Source organism: Dendronephthya gigantea, unplaced genomic scaffold (genome assembly GCF_004324835.1).
Source record: "Dendronephthya gigantea isolate DGI-Jeju-01 unplaced genomic scaffold, DenGig_1.0 000052F, whole genome shotgun sequence".
Classification (NCBI taxonomy): domain Eukaryota; kingdom Metazoa; phylum Cnidaria; class Anthozoa; order Malacalcyonacea; family Nephtheidae; genus Dendronephthya; species Dendronephthya gigantea.
Window position 1 is genome coordinate 1,394,899 of NW_021163062.1, and position 25,986 is coordinate 1,420,884.

At 36.7% G+C, this 25,986-nt stretch overlaps 3 protein-coding genes across 3 annotated transcripts; all 3 read right to left on the bottom strand.

Annotated features, from left to right (window-relative positions):
* Positions 1-6,376: 6,376 nt before the first annotated feature.
* Positions 6,377-7,434, bottom strand: LOC114528963. The gene is made up of 2 exons (XM_028550674.1): positions 7,364-7,434; positions 6,377-6,997 (listed from the first exon to the last, which is right to left on the bottom strand). The coding sequence occupies exons 1-2, from the start codon at positions 7,377-7,379 to the stop codon at positions 6,414-6,416; spliced, it is 600 nt and encodes a 199-aa protein (XP_028406475.1). The 5' UTR covers positions 7,380-7,434; the 3' UTR covers positions 6,377-6,413.
* On the bottom strand, positions 7,394-14,211 carry LOC114528944. The gene is made up of 3 exons (XM_028550654.1): positions 13,754-14,211; positions 13,349-13,569; positions 7,394-7,504 (listed from the first exon to the last, which is right to left on the bottom strand). Exons 1-3 carry the CDS (start codon positions 13,854-13,856, stop codon positions 7,394-7,396), a joined length of 435 nt encoding a protein of 144 aa, XP_028406455.1. The 5' UTR covers positions 13,857-14,211.
* A 2,058-nt stretch (positions 14,212-16,269) lies between these two features.
* Positions 16,270-25,002, bottom strand: LOC114528945. The gene is made up of 4 exons (XM_028550655.1): positions 24,777-25,002; positions 18,630-18,850; positions 17,359-17,500; positions 16,270-16,850 (listed from the first exon to the last, which is right to left on the bottom strand). Exons 1-4 carry the CDS (start codon positions 25,000-25,002, stop codon positions 16,270-16,272), a joined length of 1,170 nt encoding a protein of 389 aa, XP_028406456.1.
* Positions 25,003-25,986: the final 984 nt, after the last annotated feature.

Here is a 25,986-nt window from a genome sequence, read left to right on the forward strand (position 1 = left end):
ATATTGGTTAAGCAATTGAATTATGAAGATGCCTCTATATTTTTTCAGAATGAGAATGTGGAATTCTTGCGCAACTTGACACAACAAGCCTGATCAGTGTACTTGGGTGCCGTATGTGTAATATTTTGTCATATTTACTTAAATACTTCTATGTTTGCATTTTCCCATTGATTATGAGCATGCCTGCATAAGACCACGTTTGCTGTCGTGTAACGCAACATCCGAATACTGTTTAATAATTAAAAACTTTGCACTAGCTGTACGTCTTCAAGCTTGAGAATTATATTGCATATGAAACTTGATACACCTAAATAGTAGGCACGAAACTGGCTAGGAAGGAAGCGAATTAACGTGGCGTTAACACAAGAGTACTGATTATGGTGTGTGAGAGTATAGTGACTTAAGCCTGACAGGCGTGCTGCGTGCACATAAGAGTGGGAGTAAATTTCAAAAATTCTCTTTGAACATTCTCCCAAAATACTTTCGCCTTCACGCTTGATATGCCAGTAAATACAGAAGGAATGCGTCCTTTCAATCAAATAACAAAACTAGAAAAGTCGGTCCCGGACCATTCATAGTAAACTTTAAGGCTAAGCCTAATTAATATTTCAATTTATTAGACTATAATAGACTATAATAGCTCTTACTTAGCAGGCGTTAAATTCCATGGTCATTCCAGATAATATAAAGTTTTATGGTTTATTAAAGGTTAACGGTGCTAAATACAAATACACGAGAATTACACAATTAAACATTAAATACTTATTATTGGTTAGTAACATATATACACGGACAATCTACTTACAAATATCTATATGACAGGACACTGGTATCAGATGAAAAACGTTACAACTATTATATCGAATACAACAAAGCGCCCAAACAAAACGTCAATTCTTTCTCCATGGCGTCCCCAAAAAAGACGCCAAAACCCCGGAAGACCGTTTGCTAATAATTATTTTAATAATTTTTAGTCATTTTCGTACTTGAAAACGTCAACAAAATGCAACGTTGTGAATCCTGTTAGGGCCTGTTCACATGAAGCGAGTTATCGCGGCTACGTAAGGTGAAAACTGCATAATTATAATGACCTCGTCTAGCCGGGATAACTCGCTCCATATAAACAGCTCCATAGTTATATCTTAATTCGACATTGAACCATTTCAGCGAACAAAAATTTTCCAAACGTCATTTTTCGATGCTGGGTATTTGAAATCATCGCATTCCCAGCGACCACCTGATTTCTCAATTAACCAGTAAAATTTGGCGGGAACAAACGCTGTATGATCGAATAAACGATCTTGGACATGATATCCACTATGATGCCATTTATTAACTTTGAATTTTCCCCATTCACGACCCCACTGAGAACACTGACTGGCCAGCATTGAATTGTCATCAGGTAAACGATAATAAGATCCGCAGCTTTTGGGAAGGGTGTTTGTCTGAGCAGTAAAATATTTAATAACTTCTTGGCCAAGATTGTTGGTTCTATTCGTAGCGATATCAAAGACTCGTCCCGGATTCTTTTTCTGACAAAAAAATCTGAGTTGATTGAACCACATTTTCGATCTCAAGACATAAAGAGCATATGTTGAAAGAGCAAGCTTTTGGGCTTCGTATTCACTAATTTGTCGATAGTCATTTGCCAGGGACCAATCCATTCCTCTAGGCTGATTCAGAACAAGATTGCTAACCAGAGTCCAGCCACCTACAAAATTGAAGATATGTTGGGCCAATTACACCTCCTTGTTAGCATTTTGGCAAATTTAAAAAACAATTTTGTCAACATGTAAACATGCTTATAAGGTTTAATATAACATGCCTTATATTTTATGCAGGGGGGGGGGCGCTTTCACTCAAAATGACTCCTTAAAACAGGACCTAGTTTTTTTCCTTAAATCTTTCTTAACTTTAAAGAGAAAAAATGGCTCCATGTTACGTTACGTGCACAAATCAAAAGCACTGCAAGTCTCTAGAAGGAAGACATTTTGTCACGACAAAATATGGATATGCTTGATCCAAAGTTATTTTAGCATTACTTTGCTGCCCCCCCCCCTGTCCTCCATTCCATCCATTTGCTTTCCGTTGCATAGTTTTTCACGTTGTGGACCGACCTTTATACCGAATAAATTATTGTAGCGATATCATAGAACTTGACGTAAAAAACACGATGGCGAGAGTTGAAAACATCATTATTTAGGCAAAAACATGAGTTTGCAAAAACGGAAGGTGCTAATGGAGAGCAAATTCATGTCCTTCATTCAACTACTAATCGTAGAAAGTTTCGACCGCAACAAAAGATAAACGCCCTGACGCCGTCGATTTCATATTCATGGTTTACAACCGAGAATTTTGGCAATGCAAAAACTGAACGTTCTTTAATTTTTTTATTGCCTACGCTTAAATGGAGATATTACACCCGGAATCTGAATTTCCCTCTATACCATATCTGAGTTTATTATTATAATATGTATGATACTATGATTATACCTCCATCAGCTTTCATGTCACAGAATACTTTTACTGATTTATTGTCCAATTTAATCCAGTTATCTCCATTTTCCAAATATGACAATTTTGTCCGCTGAAGAATGTCCAAACATGATTTACCAGGATTGTTGTAACCACCAACCTTTGAATGCTTTAAATATTCAAATTTTATACATTTTAAGATTTTTAGTCTCTGATTAAAAGAACGCTCATCGGGCAATTTTTTCAGGCTGATTACCTGCGCTTATGTTCTGGAAGACCAGGAATCAAAAAGGTTATCGTGCTAACTGCTCATGTGAGTGATTCTGTTCAAGTTTTTGTTCCCATTCACAGTGACTAGAATATCTCTACTAGCGAAGCGAATTTTTTTAATCCTGAGAATTCCTCCACATAATTAAATATATATGACTAGTGCGTATAGTTATTTCAGCCCTGTGCAGAATAATTTTGGCAATAATCATCGCAATTACAAACGTTCACTAGTTCTTTATACCCCGCCCACTTATTCAATGTTGCTTTTTGCAATTAAACGTTACAGGTAACCCTCGAGCAAATGACGCCAATTTTTATGAATCGCTCTTAAATATTTACATCCGAACGTTTTATGCATTTTTTAAGCAGTTACTTTAAAGCTATACAAAGGCATCTCTACACAGCACCTTGGTTATTTTAGAGCTTAAATTCTATTATGCATCCATTTAAAATTTTACCATACCACTTCAGCATCCCTCATCAATATCCAATCTCCTTTGTTTGAGTCGCCTCTGTTGTTGGTGACGTTTGTCAGTTGACAATTCTCAACATTTTTTGTTGTTCTGTAGTTGAAACCAACACATTTTTCTTCGTCTTTGCAGTGAGTGTGACATCCCAACATGACCACCGAAGATGTTACGTTGTGTCTCGATATTATTTCACCACTGGGTAATGATGAACCCCCTAGAATTTATTAAATAGAAAATCCTTACTATATTTAGGTCTATGTTCGTGGGATAAAAAATGGAATACACAATTATTGACTGTATTAAACACCTTAAATCGCCTCAAGGATCTCTTCTTTTCGAACTAGCAACTAGTTAAACATGCAGCAATAACTCACCTTCTCTAACGACGTCGTAACTCTTCGGGGAGCAACTGTTAGCGTTAATATTTGCAGCATTAAGCAAAAATAAGATAAAAGTGGCGGTAAAAGGCCTAGGCTTGATCGTCATTGAAATTACACGGTGATTTCCTGTCCGCAAATGGCATGGGAAATAGGTAAATAAAAGTCTCCTGTGCTATAACGCTATATAGCTGCGCAATAATGCTCATAATTAACGTTTAGCTATTATATCAAAGCCTAATTCAAACCGCCATAAGTGAAAATAAACACAATCAAGTTATATATTGCTTTTAAAGGGAAATTAATAACAGGTCTATTTATATTTCATGAATTAATAACAATTTGCTCAAGTTTATTAGATGAATTTTGTTAAAGTGGCATAAATGTAAGTTCGGATATTACGACAATTATAAGGGGGCTTATAGCAACTTCGATTTTAAAACATTGGCATTACAATAATAGTGTCGCCATGTACGGGTATTTAAAAAAACTAATTGACTTTCATATGCAAATTTTTATAACTGAACTAATTAGACAATTCACTATTGTGTCCAGTTGACGGGTGTCGGACAGTCGACAGTCGAGCGCAGTGACTACAGTTTCAGTATCTCCCGCGTAAATAAAATGCATTTAACCCCATGTAAAGGAGAACAAAATCGATATTTTGAATTAGTATATGTGGTTTTAAATGAGAATACGGAATTTTAAAAAAATGAATTCAAGTTTCCAGCCTCGCCCAGTTTGTCATTTTCGATTAACACAACGAATATGAACAGGTGATTAGAAATTTAATAAATTATCAGATTATTTCTTCTTTAATAAATTCTTCTACAAAAATCATGCAAGTCAACAGGTTATTTGGCGGATATGATTATTATTAAAACAAGGATTAAGGGTTCGAAGAATATTATTTTAACTTAATTCATTTATTAGCTTTGAAAGTTAAAAAGAAACAATTTAACATGAAGCAATGATATACGAACAACTGGCTGCGAAATATTGCATTTGCATGCCTGGATAAGAATGGGAATGAGTGCAATGAAAACATGTACAGTCTTGAAAAACAAAAAGGATCTAAGGAAATGCATGTGATTAACTCAACCGTTGTAGGCTAAATACGAAAACGGAACCAGGAATTAATGAAAAAAATCTATATATTATATTTAGGATTATAGGGTTATAGGGTTATAGGATTTAATTTAGGTAGTGTGAAAATATTTGACGAGTTAAAACAGACCATTATCTGATAAATGCAGCATTTTGTACTTATTATTTAAAGTTATATATGTTATTTACCAGATTAGAGGTCCGTATAGGGAAATACTTCCCAAGGTCTCCCCAACGTTTTTGAGACCGAGGGAAATATTTCCCGATACGGACAGACTAAACTGGTAAATAATAGATTTATTTCTTCTTGCGGTCTGAATTCATATTTTAGCGTTGGCTTTGTGCTTTTAAATCTCGCGCGGTCCGTACGGCCTCATACGGACCGCTCGCGTAGCCAATCAGTTGCAGGAAACGCTAAAATATGAATTCAGAGCGCAAGAAAAAAAGTATCAGTATTCCAGCATGCTTTTTGAATTGATTAATCTGCATGCTATAGTAAGTATTGAGGAAGGAATGAAATCTACCATCCAAAATGTTCAAAAACAATTCGTCGTCGTAGTTGTAGAATAGGCAGATTTATCACAAAGACATGTCCTTTACATGGACATGCCACATTATTCGCCATTTAAACGCTGTCTTTGACGCTCACACCATATGCTAAATCACCCTAATAAACATTGAACCAAAGTGATTCACGGCTGAGAACAAGATACTACAAACGTAGTCTAAGTCTAAGTAAAAATCATTTTTCGGTGTTTTAGTCACATGTAAACAAAGTCATTTGTAACCCCAAGATGAGCGGTGTCAATGTTAATGCTGTTAATAATTTACAGTAGCTTTCATTAAGTGACGATAAATTTTACAATTTCAGAAAGATACTCGTAACAGGTCTGTTTGTGATTTACAATGACTCCGGCAAAGCACACGCTCGTATTTTCTAAAAAAGTGCGCGGTTTTTTTCAGAAATGGAGTGCAAGTGTTTCACGCCCTACGTTGGGGTATAATGGCTGATATTTAACTTCCTTTTAATGAATCAAAATTTCACATCAAATCATGAAGTGATCTGATCGCTAGCAAACGTTGTCTAGCTTTTTAAGAGCCTCCCCCCGCTCTCCTATTCAATCTTGCTTCTCGCAATTAAACGTTACTGGTAATACTCGAGAAAATGACGCCAATTTTTATTAATTGCTCTTAAATAATTACACCCCAAAGTTTTATGCATATTTTAAGAAGTTCCTCAACCGAATTGGAGAAATTATTATGGTAACTGCGCATACGAGTGACTCTGTTCAATATTTTCATTTTGTTCCCAATCACGGTGACTAGAATACCTCTACTCGCGAAGGGTATTTTTTCACTCTTGCGAACTCATTCGTATTTATAATTATGACTAGTGCGTATAGTTATTTTGTGCAAAAATTTGCATTTAGCCTGTGAAAAATTTTGCCGGTGTAAAACAATTTAATACAACAAAGTGAGTCTTACCACTCAAAATTAATTTTACAGTGAAATTCTACGTGTCAGAATATCCGCATTATTTTATTCCTAAATTATTGCATAGAAAGTAAAATAACGTCAAACATCTAGAGGATGATAAATTCTGACTGGTACATCATGCATAATAATATACATTAGAATAGAACTTTAAGTGCACTGAAATGCATATAATTATCGTAAGGATATTTGTAAAATATAGTCTACTACAGACGCCAGTTTATCGAACGAAAATCTTCCAAAAATCGTTGGGTGATAATGTGTATTTTGAGTTCGGTTTAAATTTAAAATCGTCGCATTCCCAACGCTCTAATGATTGACTAGTTAGCCAGTGAGCTTTGTAACCAACAAAGACGGTATGATTAAACAAACGACTTTTGACACTCCAAAACTCCTGATGATCATGATGAGCATTATGCCATTCACCAACATAAAAGGTATCTGATTCACGACCCCACTGAGAACACTGACTGGCTAGAATTGAATTGTCATCAGGTAAACGATAATAAGATCCACAGCTCTTGGAAGGGGTGTTTGCCTGAGTAGTAAAATACTTAATAACTTCTTGACCAAGACTGTTGGTTTTATTTGTAGTGATATCAAAGATTCGTCCTGGAATCTTTTTGCGACAGAAAAATCTGATTTGATTGAAAGACATTTTCGATCCCAAGTCACGAAGAGCTTCTGTCGAGAGAGCGAGCTTTTGTTTTTCGTATTCACTGATTCGTTGATAATCATTTGCCAGGGTCCAATTCATTCCTTTTGGCTGTTTCAAAACAAGGTTGCTCACCATAGTCCAACCACCTACGAAATTAGACAAAATCCATTAGCTCTCTCAATTTCGATAAGTTCAAGCGCTTCTGAATGTTGTTAAAATGAGAAAAAAAGTACACACTAGGTCTGATAATGGGTTGTAAAAACAGAGAACTCCGTCCTGTAAGGAAAAAGCACCTAAGCCTCTTTTAGACGAAAGTTGAACGTGTTTACGAAGCTTCAATAGGAAAGCACTTGATTGCTTAAGATGTCAGCATGCCTTAATTTCCCAGTCTCTTCTTAAAGCTTTTAAAAAATTTTTTACTCTTTGCGCACTTTCCTCAGTTCGAGGGGCCCAGGAAAAATTTTAGGAAGATAGCACCATTTTGCAAAGTAGAAATTAAAACTAAATAATACCTCCATCGACTTTCATGTCACAGTATACTTTTAGTTTTTTTTCATCCAATTTAATCCAGTATTCTCCATTTCCCAACGATGTGGTTTTTGCCCGTTCAGAAATGTCGAACACGATTTTCCAGGATTATTGTATCCACCAACCTATAAATTTTGGACGCATTTAGATTCTATCAAGGTATATATAGCTCTGTTACATTGCACCCAATTAAATCAAAACAAAGGTACTAAATCCCCGAGTATGGTGACTAAACATTAACTTAGGTCAGATATAATTTTGCTCATTTCCTTTTGTGAAATGGTTTTACACAATAGTTTGCCTAATTAAAATCCATATGACAGTGAAATTATTTGCTGATGTTCTAAATGAAATACAAACTTTCAGCTTCAACCGTTAATGAATACGCGTTGCTGATACCACAACCAGTCTTTACTGGTTCAAATTTCGACAGAAACAATTCAATTGCTTAAACTTCAGCCCGATGTATATTCTCCGATAATCACCTCGCCTTCAACGAATAAAGCCTCTTACAGACGAGCAATTTTTTTATGACAAGTTTTTATATGACAAGTTTTAATTGGCAATTGCACATGTGTATGTACAATAAAATATTTTCTAAAAAAGTTTTTCTTTGACAAGTTTTATTTGCTCGTGTGAACAAGTTTAATTTGCCGATTTAGTTTGCAGCCAGCGATGTAATCGTACAGCAGACAAAGTGATCGCCGGCAAGAGGTGGGAATTTTGCCTGAGAATGCGCGAACACTGAAATAAGTGCGTGTAATGTGTGGGGTGCGCGTTGTTTAGTTCGCTGTTAACCGAGCTAATTTAATAATAAATGTCCTGACAAATACACGAGCTTAAATACACCTAATACACCTAATTACGAATTCATACATACTTATAAACTTATTAACATTTTTACATAACCTATTGTAACATCCCTTCTTCTTTATAAAACAACAAATTACACATATCGTATATGTTCGCAAATCAATGTCCACAATTGCTACTCCATCAGTCCTCCGAGTGTATATCATCTAAATCAACGTTTATGCGATTACACAGAATAACGCAAAGTCTGTTACCTATTAATAAAGTACTAATTTAAAGAGATGGTTTAATTAACAACAAGACGCCTGTTCTGGCGTTAACTCCGGCGCACGTGCCAGTCTTTAATATAGAGCTTCTGAACTTAAACAATACAGTTCATATTCGCATTTAGATGCCTTACGAAGCTAAATGTTCGATCGCGAAATTCAGCAGCACATCGTACTTTAAAAAGTATAGAAGTTCAATTGTTCGAAAATGTAAACAAACCGCATGATACATTCGCTTTGTCTCACACTTAGCCTTTGGAATTCGCGCTTATATATTATATCTTCAATCCTGTGCAAACTACGACGTGTCAACGCGCCCATACACGACCACATCATCTTGTTAAACGGCGAAATAGCAGCGATACTATTAAAATAGGACCAGAATCTACATGTATTAAATATATTCTTACTCCAATTCAATCTAAACTTAATCGAAGAGCATGAAAACAACGGTTTATTTGTTCCTCTTGAAGGAATTGCCGTATCATGCGAGCGAAATCGAATCGCGCATCGGAAAATTAGCCAAAGGTGTGCACCACAACTCTTAGGAGATAAGACTGGGACGTACATAAATACAGTCACATACACACTTTAATTACTAGAATGTTTCCCGCCATTTCAGACTTGCGACGACGAAAAATAAAAAAAAAAAAAAAAAAAAAACAACAAAACAAAACCAGGGCGAATTTTCAACTCCGTCGCTGACGCCGGAGTAATTATAGTTATACATAGTCACCCAGGTACTTCGGTTTCCTCACGGTTCGTCCTGAGCGCGTTACGATCGGAGGTTGTGCTGTTGTAACACCTTCGGTTGCAGATGGATTCGAGTTCGTCACTGACGGTTCAGGTGCCGATGATTGTCGTAATGGCGGTACTTCCGGCGTTGGCTTCGATGGTGTATCACGAAGCTTCTCAGGTGGTGTGTTACTAGGTTTCTCAGGAACGCGATCTAATGGTGTAGACACTCCGCTGTGCAACTTAACTGCAGATTCGGCCTGGTTGAAATCTTCCTTGGTTCTTCGAAGGTGGCGCCGATTTCGCCGATATATCGCTCCACTCTCTGTCTCCACTGCGAACGAACGAGGTCCAACTTGACCATTTACCCGCGCCTTCACTGCTTGGTTTTGTCTGTCGCCTGGTGGAATGAGCCTCACTGTATCACCAGTTGATAGCTTTCGTAGATCTTTTGCTCTTTGGTTGTACTGGTTTGCTTGTTTCTCCTTATTCTTTAGAAGTTTGTCGTAAGTGTTCCTAAAGACTACTGGCTCCAACAATGCTGGTAACGATGGTAACGGAGTACGTGTGCGTCTGCTCATTAGACGCAGCACAGGGCTGCTGTCTAACCCTTGTGTTGGGGTATTTCTGTACTCGAGGAGAGCAAGATATGGATCGGTCCCCGCCTTCTTAGCTTTCTTCATGATGGTCTTGGCAGATTTCACAGCAGCTTCGACTTTACCATTGCTTTGAGGATATATGGGAGAGCTGGTAATGTGTTGAAACTTCCACTGCTGGCTGAATTGCTTGAACTCCTCAGAAATGTATTGAGGTCCGTTATCCGACATACACGTCTCTGGAATCCCATGTCTGGCAAACTGTGCTTTCAACTTACGGATAATAGTTACTGACTTGGTATTCTCCAGAAGGTCAATTTCCCAGAACGAGGAATAGTAGTCAACACAAATGAGGTAGGTACGGCTATCATAACTGAATATGTCCGTTCCAACTTTGGCCCAAGGTCGATTTGGGATTTCGTGAGCAACGAACGTCTCTTTCGGCTGCTGTTGATCAAAGGCTCTGCAAACATCACATGTTTCAACTAACTGTCGGACTTCACTGCTCATTCCAGGCCAATACATAGATTCTCTGGCTCGGGATAATGTGGTGATAACCCCACTGTGTGCGTAATGCAATCGACTCTTCATTTCTTTCCTTAATGAAAATGGAATTACCACCCTTTCTCCTCTAACCACGATTCCTTCATAAATGCTCAGTTCGTCTCGCTTCTGTTGACCGATTCCACTTTCTTTTATCGGGTTGGTACCGCAACGAGTTTATGACTTCGCTTTCTTCGAGTGCCTTTCTTCGCTCTTTCGACAATTCCGCTGCTCTGCAAGCATTTAGACAGCGTTCAAGGTCTAAGTTCTGATCTTTTAGTAACTCTTCGCGAAGTTGTTTATCTCTGATACCACAAATTATGCGGTCTCGCACCAGTGAGTCTTTAAGACTACCGAAATTGCAGGTCGCTGCTAAAACTTTTAAATCTGTAACAAACTGTTCTAATAGCTCGTTTGTCTCTTGAATTCGCGAGAAAAACCTATAACGTTCAACGGTTTCATTTCTCTTTGGGTTACAGTAACTATCAAAAGCTGCTACGACTTGCTCTAGACTTGCTCTACTATGTATGTATATTACCTTTTTATGACATTTATTGGAATACATTATAAATATACTTCCTGTACTACAATAAATATATCTAAAATGCCCTACTTGATTATATATGTATTCATAGGAATAAGGAATGTATGCATTGCACTGGCAATGGGTCAATGGCATGCTACTACAGAAGTGAATTCTCCAAATGTTAGTTTACCTTAATTACATAATACACATGGGGATAATAGGAGAACCAGGGAACATGAGAACCGAGGAGCTAGCTAGGATACAGGGGGATGGAGGAACTGGGGAACAGGGGAAAGGAGGAACTGGGGAGCATGAGAACTAGGGGATAGGGAACAGGAAATGGAAGAAATGGGGAGTGAGAACTGGGGAAATGGTGGAACTGGAGAGCAGGAGAAATGGGGAATCGGCAGAACCTGTTTCCAGGGGAACGGAGGAACAAGAGAATGAGGGAGGAAACCAGGGATGGGAAATGGGGGAAAGGGTATGTAATTAAGGTAAACTAACATTTGGAGAATTCATTTCTGGAGTAGCATGCTATTGGCCCATTGCCAGTGTAATACATACATTCCTTATTCCTATAAATACATATATATATATATATATATATATATATATATATATATATATATATATATATATATATATATATATAATCAAGTAGGGCATTTTAGATATTTATTGTAGTACAGGAAGTATTTATGTATTCCAATAAATGTCATTAAAAGGTAATATACCTACATAATATTCAGTATTGCAATGTTTGTATGGCTATTTGAGGTTCATACAGCAGATATCTGGATTTCTTATCAAGTATTTAATAATTATAAAGTGCAAACATTGCTTATTACTTAATTACCAAGTTATTCATAAAATGCACATTGTTGTTTCATATTGTAACCAAAAATGTTTCTTTCAACAAAACATATTCATCATAATTATTTGTTTCCCAAAAAGTTTGTTGTCTAAAATCAGTGGAGTAAACCAGTCTGAATATACTAGTAATTTTTTAGGGTTAAATAGTATAATTTATAGGCAAAATACTCTCACACTAGCACACAACAATACAATTATTTTATTTATAGTTTTAATTTTTACTGAAAGGCATGTATATTATGATTTTTCACTTTGGTAAAATCTAATACAAGAGTGCCAGCTGGGTTTCACAATAACAATTAACACTTGCCAGGTTGGCATTAAAAACAATAAATATATTTGTAATTAGTATCCTAGATGCAGTGAGCCATAATACTGTATGCACGCCTATGATGTGGATAATATGTATTAGCAGTTGTTCCTTTTAGGCTCAAGACTGTTACTATTAGTTTAGCTGCTCAATGAGTCCATAGTTCCCTGGTTCTCCATTCCCTGGTCCCCCCCATCCCCCTGTTCCCCCATTCTTTGGTTCCCCGGTTCCCCCGCAGACTCGTTTACCAGTTTCACCGTTCATCAGTTCCCCCCTCCTCCCACTTCCCCATCCCCCTGTTTCCCGGTCCCTGTTCCCCTACTTCCGCACTCCCGTTACCCCCATTCCCCCATTCCTTTGTTCCCCTATTCCCGCATTCCCCCTCCCCCCATTTCCCCATTCTTCTGTTCCCCCATTCGTGCATTCTCCCATTCCCCTATCCCCCCATTCCCGCATTCCCACCTTCCCGCATTCCCCATTCCCGCATTCCCCCATTCCAGCATTCCCCCATTCTCGCGAATTCCCCCATTCCCGCAATCCCCCATTCCCGCATTCCCCATTTCGAAATTTCAAAACGCGCGGGAAGGCATTGTGAGCGCTTTACGAGGGTACACCGACTGCCGCCCGAGCATCTAACGACTGTGAAATTTCTATTATAAAATAACATGTATACAACGCATGTTCTGATTGGTCGAAGCCCAAACAACGTAAGAGCCCTGGGTACGAGAAATTTAAAAGTTTTAAAGAATTTAAATTTAAATTCAGGCCTTGTCGTGGTTGTTTTATAAAACAATTGCGAATTTTTCTTAACTCTCGCAACATTCCCGCGTGTTTGGATCAGGCCATCCAAACACGGAAACTGGCATTAAGTAATTGTATATTGTTTTGTTTCAAAATCTATTATATTAACCACAAATGCAACATGCGTTGTTCCGAAACGAACGTTTCACGTTTCGAAAATATCGAGACGTTCTCAAGAAATGTAATGAAGTCATTTCATGTTGATAAATGGATTATAAGCTTGAGTCCATCTGCCTCTGGAAATTGCTTGCTTGATTTGAAATGGCGAGAGGTTGTATTGTATGCTTCTATTCTTAGTATATAAATAATTCATACTATTAAATTAAAGAGCCGCCTTAGTCTGAAGTGCAAGGCGTCCATTCAGACAAATTTCTTACTTATGCAAAAATCGTACGCAATCGCCAACCACGATTTAATTCATATTTACGAGCTCCGCAAAATTCACAAAATGTTCACGCTTCTCTCAAAATAACTCTCAATTACAACAAAAATTGAGAACGTCATACCGCTTCAGCATCCCTCATCAATATCCAATGTCCTTTCTTTGAGTTGCCTCTGTTGTTGGTGACGTTTGTCAGTTGACAATTTTCAACATCTTTTGTTGTTCTGTAGTTGAAACCAACACATTTTTCCTCTTCTTTGCAGTGAGTGTGACAACCCAACATGACCACCGAAGATGATACGTTGTGTCTCGATATTATTTCATCGCTGGGTAATGATGAACCTCCTAGTGAAAATTTAAACAAAGATTTTGCTAAATTTTAAACAGCAATGAAATGTCGAATATCTTATCAATGAAGTATGCGCAATAATTTCTTAATACATCTTAATATACTATAATACAATATTGACCACGAAAATTAAAATCGGTTTTCTCGACAATATTTCTATGAACAAGCAGAACTGCCCACCTTTTAATATAATGTCGTAATTCGTCGGGGAACAATTGCTAGCTTTGACATTCGCAGTTGTGAGCAACAGTATCGTTAAATTTGCGGCAAAATGCCTGATCATTATTTAAGTCAGGGACACCTTTTTACTAACACAGTAATTTTACGTTCGTGTGCGTGATATTGTTATGTTGGCAGGTGCAATGACCTGTTTTAAAGGAAAATAAGCAAATTGACATGAATATAATTACTCATTTTACATAACACTTGTTTCCAAACTAGTATGCATACAGCCAACATAAATTAAACTACAACAATTAAACAAGACACCTGCTCGGCAAGACACTTGCTCTGCCGCGCGGGCGCCAGTCTTTCAATACCAAGCTTCTGAATTATATACAGCACTGTCCAGAAATAACGTAACAAAAACCGCGGTTAACGTACAACAAGGTGCAAGAATTAATGAGACAACCACATAAATGACCCCTACCCCAAAAAGCGACCAACATGTACGCTATATGTACCTATTTTTTCCATCTTGTTACCTAGTTGACAAGTTGGTCGGTTATGCAAATGGTCTCAACAAGTTTCCAGCCTCGCCCAATTTGCAATTTTCTGATGAATATGAATAGGTTATTAGAGATTTAATAAATTATCGGATTATTTTTTCTTTACTGATGAATTGTTCCGCAAAAATTGTGCAAGTTAACAGGTTTAGCTACAGCGGATATGATGAATATTAAAATAAGGATTAAGGTTTCGAAGAATATTGGTTTAATTTAATTCATTTATTAGATTTGACAAAATCGAATCGAATCTCCAAAATCTTTAAAGCCCGGTATGACAATCTCCGGAATCTTTACAACCCGAGATGAAAACATGTAAACAGAAGGAGTGATAAAATAACATCCCGTTTTATATAAGTTGTGCCATTGGATATCAACTTTTATGCATAAAAACATTCAATTTACGATAAAATGAGCCTGTCTCTCAAGTTCTGTGGTTGGAATTTTGTTGTTTTCGTTTTACACATTGTCATTGGAATGCAAGACAATTAAGTGGAAGAGTATTAAGTTGCACGGAATTTTGCAGATTCGGCCTAAAACGTGAAATAATTCTATTTGAGTAGCCATGTTACTACGCATCGCATGCAATTTGTTATCAATGTGAAGTCTAAAATATTATTAGATTGTATGGCTGCGGATGTACCCGGAAGTTACCCTCTTTAGTGGTATTTTCATGGTGAGCCCAACAACATTACAAGAGAAATTTTACTTTCTATAATTTAGCATTATTTTAGAGAAATGGTGCATGAGATGGCCTGCACATGAGCAGTATACTGCTTGCGATGGCATGGGATCTATTTCAAGGGGCTGTTGCTGTCGTTAATAACGATATCCTTAAATGGGTGGTAATGTCAATAGTACCTTAAAATAATTCTCCTTTCTTGGTTTCAGAGCTGTTTGCAGAATATTTTAACAAAGCATTTAATATAGAAAGCAAAGGTCTATACACAACTCTCGAGTGTATTGTTTAAAAGTGCTTATAAACCCAAAATGGCTTTTTGGTGATTCAGATTGAGCATAAAAGTTGGTTAGTAACTTCCACTTTAGTTTTTGATTTAAAATTTTAATTTTGGTGCTACGATGGCTCACACAATAGAATTTGACCATTTCTCCAAAAATAGCGCGACGCAAATATCACCAAAGGGCCTGGATCCCAGGAACTCGTCTTCCATTTCGTATGGCATAATGGTAGAGGTATTGCTATTCACACTCGAAAATGAACTTGAATTGAACGTATCAGAAACTTTATTTAAAAATGGCCTGATATTTCTAATTTGTCTACTAGAACTATATTACGTTTCATAATAAAGTAAATAGACGTGTTCCTGAGACCCAGTCCTCAATTGGGCGCTACCTTTTTTTTGCCCCCCAATATCTCCAAAACTAAAATTTTAACGCAAAAACTAATCTAGAAGTTACTAAGCAACTTTTTATGCTCAATCTGAATCACCAAAAAGCCATTTTGGGTTTATAAGCACTTTAAAATATACTGCAATTAATATCATAAGACACGCTAATTGTTCAACATTTCCGTAAACATGTTTAAAGCCTACATATAACATTCTGACTTGAAATTTTGTATGGTAGAATAATCAAATGCGGGTTGTCGATTATTTAATGCAATATATTTTCCTTCCCTCAATAATAGAATTGTGGTGGTTAAGACAATAGTTTAAGATTTTAGGTAACTGTTTAACACTTTAGAGGTTTATGGAAAAACTGGCATAATTGCTGTTAGCCTGATAACATTAAAAAACGTCACCCTGCTTTCAATCTAGTGGAACTTAATCGCTTTTACCCGTGGACAATCTACCAATACAAAGGCTGAGAATAGATAAAGTTGTTACCAGTTTTATATAGCCGTGACAATAAACTTTTATACATTAGAGGGCTTAAGATTGACGTTAAAGTCCAACCGGTATCTGGAAGCGGCAAAACTTAAATCACATTGGAAAGTAAACATATGGGTTTTTACCCTACTAAAATCCTACAGTTATCGAACAAAAATCTTCCAAAAATCGTCTGGTGATATTGTGTATCCCGAGATTGAATAGAAATCGTCGCATTCCCAACGCTGCTTCGATCCACCAGTAAACCATTGAGCTTGACCAGAAACGAAGGCCGGTGATTAAACAAACGGGCTTTAACTTGCGAGCCATCAATACCCCATTTACCAACAAAATATGTGTTATTTGATTCACGACCCCACCGAGAACACTGACTGGCCAGAATTGAATTGTCATCAGGCAGACGATAATAAGATCCACAGCTTTTGGGAAAAGTGTTTGTCTGAGCAGTAAAATATTTAATAACTTGTTGACCAAGACTATTGGTTTTAGTAGCGATATCAAAGACTCGTCCCGGGATCTTTTTACGACAGAAAAATCTGATTTGATTGAACGACATTTTCGATCTCAGGTCGCGAAGTGCATATGTTGAAAGAGCGAGATTTTGGTTTTTGTATTCACTGATTCGTCGATAATCATTTGCCAGGAACCAATCCATTTCTTTTGATCCATTCTGAACAAGGTTATTAACCAGTGTCCAGCCACCTACAAAATGGAAAATCCATTTGCCGCGTCAATAATTTTATATTCCGTATACTTTTGTTGCGAGTATAGTAGAGTATAAATTATATGTTATAAGTAGAATTTTAATAATAATGGTAAAAATGATAGTGTGTATGTGTGTAGCAGAAGAGTGGGACATAATTATATATTAACATAAAAATTCTTCGAAATAACGCGTGATATCCCAAGGGTGGATTCCCATTTGATGAGAAACTTATTTCTGACTTATTTCAAAAGAATGTATTGGAATGAGTATGGTATTGTGATTCTGAGAAGGAACGCACTGTCGTACTCTAGGCCACACACCCATTTGCGGATAATTTGCTAACCAGATAGAGTGCTAGCCATCATTTTGCTCCCAATCTCTCCATCTCGTGTAAGGGTGGGGGTACAACTGCCATTACTAAGCCATTTACCACGCCTTTTAGGTGCTTTGCAAAGCAAGTTCGTTGTTTTTTTGGTTAATAATAAATATAATTGGAATCAATACCTCCATCAGCTTTCATATCACAGTACACGTTTAATGGTTTATTGTCCAATAAAACCCAGTATTCTCCATTCCCTAAAGATGCTCGTTCTGTCCGTTGAAGAATGTCCAAACAAGATTGTCCTGGATTGTTGTATCTACCAACCTTCAAATGATTTTGATATTAAAATCATTAAAATATCCGGACGAAATTGTCAGGCTAGCTATACGCTACTGAACACTATATTGTTTTGTTTTTTATCTGTGTAAATGAGCAATCTGATTGGCTGAGGAACGTTTCACAGCGGGCCGGTTTTTATCAGGTCCGCTGTGAAATACAGCCGGTCCATTGTGAGAAATGTGAACATAACGACCAAAGAAACGTACGGCCTGAAATGTGTGAAAACCTTTTTAGGAAAGGCTGAAAGAATGTTAAAAATTAAAAACCGAAAAACTTTTTGGTTTGGATTTTTCACGCCTTTTTCGCGTGTCAATACGTTGTTTTTTTAATCGATTTGCCGTGATTTAGTTGCTATGGTAACAATACTTGCAGAATTTGTAGTTTTTATAGTTTTTTCATTAAATTTGTTGTATTTTTTTGTGTTTCATAAAGTCAATAAAATCAAGGTTAAAAAATACACGTTATTCACGAGAGACCTCGGGCACAGTTTTTGCATCCGGACGTCGCAGCCGGTGAATAACATATATATCTTTTTATAGATTTTGTTCTACTTTACTTACATGAAATGAAGCCTTCAAGCCTACATAGCTTCACCTCGGAATATTACGATCCATGAATATAATAATAAATAAAACACAGATCAATCGAGAAAACACCGACGAGAGGATAAAACATAAAGCTAGGTTAAAGTTCGACACAGACCGGACGCAATGCGGCAGCCCGACGCGCATTTTCAGTTTTCACAAACATATAAATTAGTTTGGAAGCCAAAATAGTTAAAATGTATCAGTCGTAAGTGATCTATAAGAATATTATGGAAAATTTGGAATCTAAGGACGCCAGAGCAGTCAAAATGTATTATCGTTAAATAATCAACAAGAATATTATGATAGCTTAAAATTTATTTGCTTTTGAAAAGTAAAAACTTTGTGTCGGCTTTAAAGCTGTTCTTCATGACAATCGCGGCCTTTGAAAATCGCCTCATGCGACAGTGACGGGCATGAAAAAAATAAAGCGCGCAAAGTGGAGAAAATGGAGAACAACCTTAAAAAAGACGGGGCGGCGGACGTATAATGACTGCGTATTATTAACAACGTATTATGCATTATCATACCGCTTCAGCATTTCGCATCAATATCCAATCTCCTCTCTCTAAATTTTCTCTGTTGTTGGTGACGTTTGTTAGTTGACAATTTTCGACATTTTTTGTTGTTCTGTAGTTGAAACCAACACATTTTTCTTCGTCTTTGCAGTGAGTGTGACATCCCAACATGACCACCAAAGATGTCACGTTGTGTCTCGATATTATCTCATCACTGGGTAATGATGAACCATCTAAATATTTTTCGACAAAATTGACAGTAAAACAAGTTTCTGAATAGGAATGTCTACTATTAGAATAGTATTGAAATATTATTATTGACCATGATTATGTACCTTTGAAAGATATGCGTTCAAACTAGTACTCACCTCGTCTAATGATGTTGTAAATCGTCGGAGAACAAGTGCTGGCAATAATATTTGAAGTTAAAAGCGACAGTTGGGAAAAAGCCGCCACAAAAAGCCTAATATTCATTGAAATCGACCTTTTCTAGTTCAATCGTAAGGAAAGCCGTGAAAAAAAGTGCAATTATAGGGCCTGCTGTACATGTATTTAAAAACATATATTAAACATGATGATTTGGCATTAATTCATTATAATTACAGCTCATATTACAGTCGGTTTCAATAAACTTCACACGCTCGGGTTTCGAACCATATTTGGAAATCAACAAGTTGGCGGGAAAATTGCAATTTCCAAATATGGTTCGGAATTTGAGCGTGTAAAGTTTGTTGAAACCGACTGTAATAAAAATGATTGACGATTAAATTTTAAGTCGGCAGGTTGTGAGAAGCTTAAAAAAAGTTATTAAAATGAAACTGATAGAGTAAAATGCGCTGAATGAAATAAAATAATGGATATGCAGACGAGAAAATTCCACCATGTTGATGTTTCGCGGTGATCCTTAACAGTGAAAAATCAATTTCTAGAGAAACGAAATTGTTACGCGGACTAAGCCACTAATAATGAAAGTGATAGTCATGAGAGCTGAAGCCCACAGAGGCTGACAATAACTGATTTAATGCATGACAATATTATTATTAAATATCGATTTCATTTCATTTCATTTTGTCGGTATCTCAATGTTAATAGGCGAATGAAAGGCCTTGCCTGCCGCCCTATATATTTGTTTTAATATTTGCTATTATTTCTGATGAACTGTACGAATTTCTATTTGTGCATTTGAATTTGAATATTTCTGCTGCAAAACTGCAGAGTTCAGAATCTTACTATAATTCCGAGGAGAAAATATAAATGAATATAAGGCTGACTTTGCTTTTACCCCTGCGGTATATTTTTCTTTATTTAAAGAATACTCAATCCCAATGTGGACTATACAGGGTGTATCAAAAAACTAATAATTCTTCCTAATAATTCTCAGAAGTCTACGATCTGGATCTTTTTTATTGAATAGAAGCGTACAGATATAAATATTATGTTTTTTATACACCCTTTTATGCACCCTGGAGATGTAATTTTGAGAATTTTCATTCATTTAATCATCATTAATTTAATAATTCATTTCTTTTCAATGAAGCATTCATTTGTATTGATAGCTGCCGTCGTCGTGTTCCCGTCCTACATGATTAAGGTGCCTAAAAAGGTCTCTAATACATGCCTATATAAAGCCGGTTTTCCACTAGCGATATTTTTCGCGCGAAGCGACATTTTACTTTTGTTTCAGAGCTCTCAACTGCAACCATCTGGAACAAATTGCTCAAATACAAAGGAATAAAGTCGCTTCGCGCGAAAAATATCGCTAGTGGAAAACCGGCTTAAGGTCCTTAATAAGCGATCGAATATTTTTAATTTAGGACTTAGGAGTTCATTTCCTTGGGTCAGAAGTCTCAGAACCCACATGTGTTAGCTTTATACGACTCCTTTTTCGGGTATTGATGGTTAGTATATGTCCGAATTAATGTTATAAGTCCGAAACGTAAAACGGCTTGAGGTATTGAATAAAATATTTTTGAAACAAAGCAATCACATGCTATTAGGGACCTTAAGCATGTATAGGACGGGAACACGACGACGGCAGCTATCAATACAAATGAATGCTTCATTGAAAAGAAATGATTTATTAAATACCTTTGGGAGTTTTAGACGTGATCAACATTCTGTTTATGTTTACAACGGCAAAACGTCGTTTATTACGTCCTTTGTACAGGGTGTCCCAAAAAAACCGAAAACTATTGAAATCACCCATAACAATGCCATTGTTAGAGTTTGAATGCCTAAGCACTCTGATGGGCCCACAAGTGTATAAATCGGGGTTGCCATAAGCATTTTTATGCATGCATATGATGCAGTCAAATTTGGTTGTTCGCAAAAATGATATTTATTAACAATATTTACAATTTACAAATATGGATAACAATATTTAAATGTGCATCTCAAGGACCATGACCTTCGACATGTCCCCTTTCTCTAGCAACACAAAGCATTTAGCATTTTATAAGTTGCATTACCTAAATCCCCACAGGCTGATATTCGTGAACACGGCATTCAAATTTTAACAATGAGTAATTTCAATAGTTTTCGGTTTTTTTGGGACACCCTGTAGAACGTCTGCATTTCAGGACCCAATGAGCTCTGCCTCGTATTAGGCTCTACAGTACAGAATTGTCCCTAAATGTAAAAACACTGTTTTCAACGTCTTATATATTTTTAAATTGGTACGATTGATAATATACAACAACGCTTTGCCATAACATTAATATATAGGAGTATTCCAGCCACGTCGTCGTCGTGTTGCCGTCCTACATGCTTAAGGTCCCTATAGGATGATTACGACGGCAAGTCATGTTATTGGCCCTATTTACTTATTTACTAGAGGCGGATCATCCGCCTCGAAAAACTTGGGCATTTGCGAAGCCAATTTGCGCTGATGAAGGCCCAGGTTCACATGCCGAAAGCTTTGTTGTAGCAAATACTTACGTGGTGTACCTACAAGCTGATTTACTTAAAATATAATTTAAAATTTGTCTTCTAGTTCGTCTGTGCATAAACACGGGCAAATCGTCTGTTAGTACAAAATACGGAGTGGGAACGAACTACGAAAAAAATATCATAAAACGTCTCTTGTGCACATTTTCTACAACATGCTGTAAATATTTTCCAATTCCCGTGAATATTCCCGTGCATTTGGAAGTACCAAAACACGGGAACAAGCTTTAACCGCAACAAAGGAAACTCGGGCAGGCCAAAAACTGATCGAAGTGAAGCGAACGTTGAAGTTGTGAGAGTTTTGCTGGAAGAAACCTCACGAGGTGTTGAGCTGTCGTCGTAATCCTGTTTAGGTAACAAAATTAACCTTCAACAGGATTACCAGATTATAGATTTACGACGGAAGCCTTACAGAATGCACGTACGTCATGAGCTATTGCAAGACGACTTGCCACTTCGACTACGCTATGCGCAATGGTTAATGAACGCTGTCAAAACTGAAACTTTTTGCAGAGATTCATTATTGAAGATGAAGCATTATTTTCCATAAATGGACTAGAGAAGTTAACTCCCACAATGTGCGCAAATACGCACCGAAGGGACTACCACCGGCATTTATGCCGAACGCAGGAATTCTTATGGAAAGCTTACTATCTGGGCAATGGCGTGGTTTTGGGCTCTTACTTTTTCAGCTTTGGGAGGGAATGTTTCGAAGGCTCTGGTGGGCAGAGGACGGCGCTCCAGCACATCGTGTGGTCGCAGTTCGAGATCGCCTCAATGAAATATTCGAGCAGAATCGTGTGATATAGCGCTACAACATGCATAACGTTGAATGGCCACCCTGCTCACCAGATTTAGCCCTTGTGATTTTTCATGTGGGGATATCTGAAGAACATCCAGCAGAGAATAGTCCATGAATTCCGGCACTGATGTTTTACGGCAGCAGCCTGAATTGATTCGTAATGCAGTACGCCACATGTACATTGAAGGGCATGGCCCATATAGCTTTTTTAAAAGTTAACTCAGTTAATTCATGTAACATATAAGCAGCAAACTATTCATTTGTAAAATGGTTTTACTTCAGTTTCGTCATCGCGATTAATATTATTACTTATGACGAATAAACTTAATGACTTAAACCGTCATGTAAAATTCAATTTAATTCCGATAGGTACAACAACACTCAAGAATGATTTCTATAGAGAGACACCCCCCTGGGACATCCCATGTAAGCATAATTTATATATTCCGTATAAAGAGAAGTATATACCTATCCATGAGTAAAAATTATTAATAAGTGTGGCCTGAAAAGTTTATATGTTGCAAATCTTCCAATGTTGGGGGTTTATTGCAGAAATAAGACATACCATTACGAACCATGACTAAAACACATGCAGGACTCTTATACGATATATATACCTCGCTCGAGATGAACCTTTCCATATATGCGCACATGCAGGCTAACATAAACAAGTTTTACTGCCCCAGTAAATATGAAGTCTGTTTCTTCTACAAAAGCGTAATAGATTTTGACCGATTCGAAGTGTAAAATAAATAACCTAAAACGTTGCCATAAAAGAGGGGTAATTTTCCAAAGTCAATCCTCGGCCGCGAGCTACAGGGATTTCACCGTCTGTAGTTATTAGTGCATGATGTATGAAATGCTTTGTATATCGGAAAGGAATACGGCCTTAAATAAAGTGAATTTCATTGCTTTAAACAAAGCTAAAAACTTTTGCCGCTCCAACGAAAGCATAAATCGCCTTCACAACCGCGTCCGGCTGTCCCCAAAGGCGTATAACTTTCCACTGCTCCAAAAGCGGTGCAAACAAAGCAGCGTGATAACTTTCACTGTGTGTTTATGCCAAGGTTTAATAACTTTCAACCCGTTAACGCTTCACGAAGCGTAAATAAATTCCAAATAAAGCTTCAAACAAAAGTATAATAACTCTCCAGTCTCCACGGCTTCGACAAAAGCGTAAATAACTCAATAACCGCTTTCTCAAGAGCGTAATAATCTCTCACCGCTTCTACAAAGCGTAATAATTTTCACCGCTTCAACAAAAGTGTACTAAACTTTCACCGCTTCATGCACAAAAGTGTCATAATTTTCACCGCTTCCCCGAAAGCGTAATAATTTTCACCGCTTCAACAAAAGCGTAATAATTTTCACCGCTTCCCCGAAAGCGTAATAATTTTCACCGCTTCAACAAAAGCGTAATAATTTTCACCGCTTCTACGAAAGCGTAATAATTTTCATAATAATACTAATTTTCCATTGCTTAAAGAAGAAGTAATGTAAGTGATTGTAATGAAGAAGTAATGAAGTAATTCGTTGTAAAATGTGAAAAAATACTGTTTTTCATGCCTTTTATATCAACCTAATCCACTGAAACGATTATACTTGAATGACATCTACCCCCATTAAGTTTTATGGTATTGTTTGCTAAAACTCACAATGAGAGTACATGCAGTAAGTCAAAACAAACGAACTAACAAATTTATGGCCTAATGCATCTATTATAATACATCATGACAAGCGAATTCATTTATTCATAGATATAGACGAATTATTTCAGCTTTCTGGAAGTGGTGTTAAGTTGTAGAATGGAGGATCGATCTTAATACGAAAATCACAAAGAAAAAAAATCTATTAAATGGTCATAATTACATATAATTATACTAAATGACATTGGTCGGAAAAGTGAACTTCTGGGAAATGTCCGGTCTTAGATAGGGATACGAAATTACTGATATGCCACAGAATAAGTTCACGGAGACAAAGGGGATATGAAGGGATTTTTCTTTTACTTTGATTGATTCTTACAATTGTTTCACAAATATAATTAGATGCAAGCAGGCCTCTCCTGTATGCCAAACTAGCTGGATCATTTCGTTAGGCAGATATGAAGCGTTGATAATGTCTAAAACTTTGATCAAATTGCTTGAGATAAAACATAATTATTACGCTTATGGCTCTATATTTGTAAACGACTATTATAGTGTACATTATAGTTTGGCAAACGAGCGTTCATCGAACGAACACTTTCCAAAAGTCATTTTTTGATATTGTGTATCCATGGTTTTTCTCCCAATCGTCGCATTCCCAACGCCCTTTTGATTGTGAAGTTAGCCAGTGAACCTGATTACAAATAAAGGCCAAATGATCGAATAATCGATGTGGAACTGGGAAACTATCATGATGCCATTTACCAACTCTATATTGTCCCGATTCACGACCCCACTGAGAACACTGACTGGCCAGAATTGAATTGTCATCAGGTAAGCGATAATAAGATCCACAGCTCTTCGGAAGGGTGTTTGTCTGAGCAGTAAAATACTTAATAACTTCTTGACCAAGATTGTTGGTTTTATTAGTAGCGATATCAAAGACTCGTCCCGGAATACGACAGAAAAATCTGAGTTGATTGAACGACATTTTTGATGCGAGGTCGCGAAGAGCAAATGTTGATATCGCAAGCTTTTGGTTTTTGTATTCACTGATTTGTTTATAATCATTTGCCAGAAAAAAATATATTCCTTTCGACTGATTTAGGACCAGGTTACTAACCAGTGTCCAGCCACCTATAAGGTACAAAAGTTTTGTGATGTATTACATATCAAGTCTGACGATTTGACTTTAAAATAGAAGAAAAGACGAGCTATTTGGCTATGTTAAAAACTGTTGGTCGAAAAGCACATTTTGTAACGATAGAGAATTAATTTTTAGAAAAATTAAGATAGATACAACATTTCATAATAAATATTATTGCAATAATGATACCTCCATCACTTTTCATATCACAGTAAACTTTTAATCTTTTATTGTCCAATTTAATCCAGTATTCACCATTTCCCAAATATGCTGATTTTTTTTCGTTGAAGAATGTCCAAACAGGATTTTCCAGGATTGCTGTTTTCACCGACCTTTAAAATAACGACATTTCAAATTGCAACAATATATTTAGTACTTAGTTACAATTATGCACACAAGTGCATATTAACGTAATAAGTTTTGCGAATATTATAAAACCTCTGCTTTCGTCAATGAAACAATGCTATCAAATTTTTATTTTTATCGTTAAAAAGTGTCGATGAACTGCAGTTCAAACTAGTAGCAGCCCCTACAGCAGAATTAGGGTGTGACACAGTGGCATCATCCGCGTTGCATGTAGGTATATATAGGTAGGTTTAACTGGCTAGTCTGCTCTTCAGACTTGGTAAACTATAGAACTTGCCAATTAGGTTATGGAGTGGTTTAATTTCATTGTAGAAATGGCTAGAGCAATATAAGGTGGCTCCTTATACAGCTTCTTTTAATTGTAAATTGTTTGACCAAAACAAGAAACAAAGAAAAATGGTGTATCCTGATTTTCTCTATTATACAAATCATTATAGTTATTTCTTTCTTTCTTTAGACCTT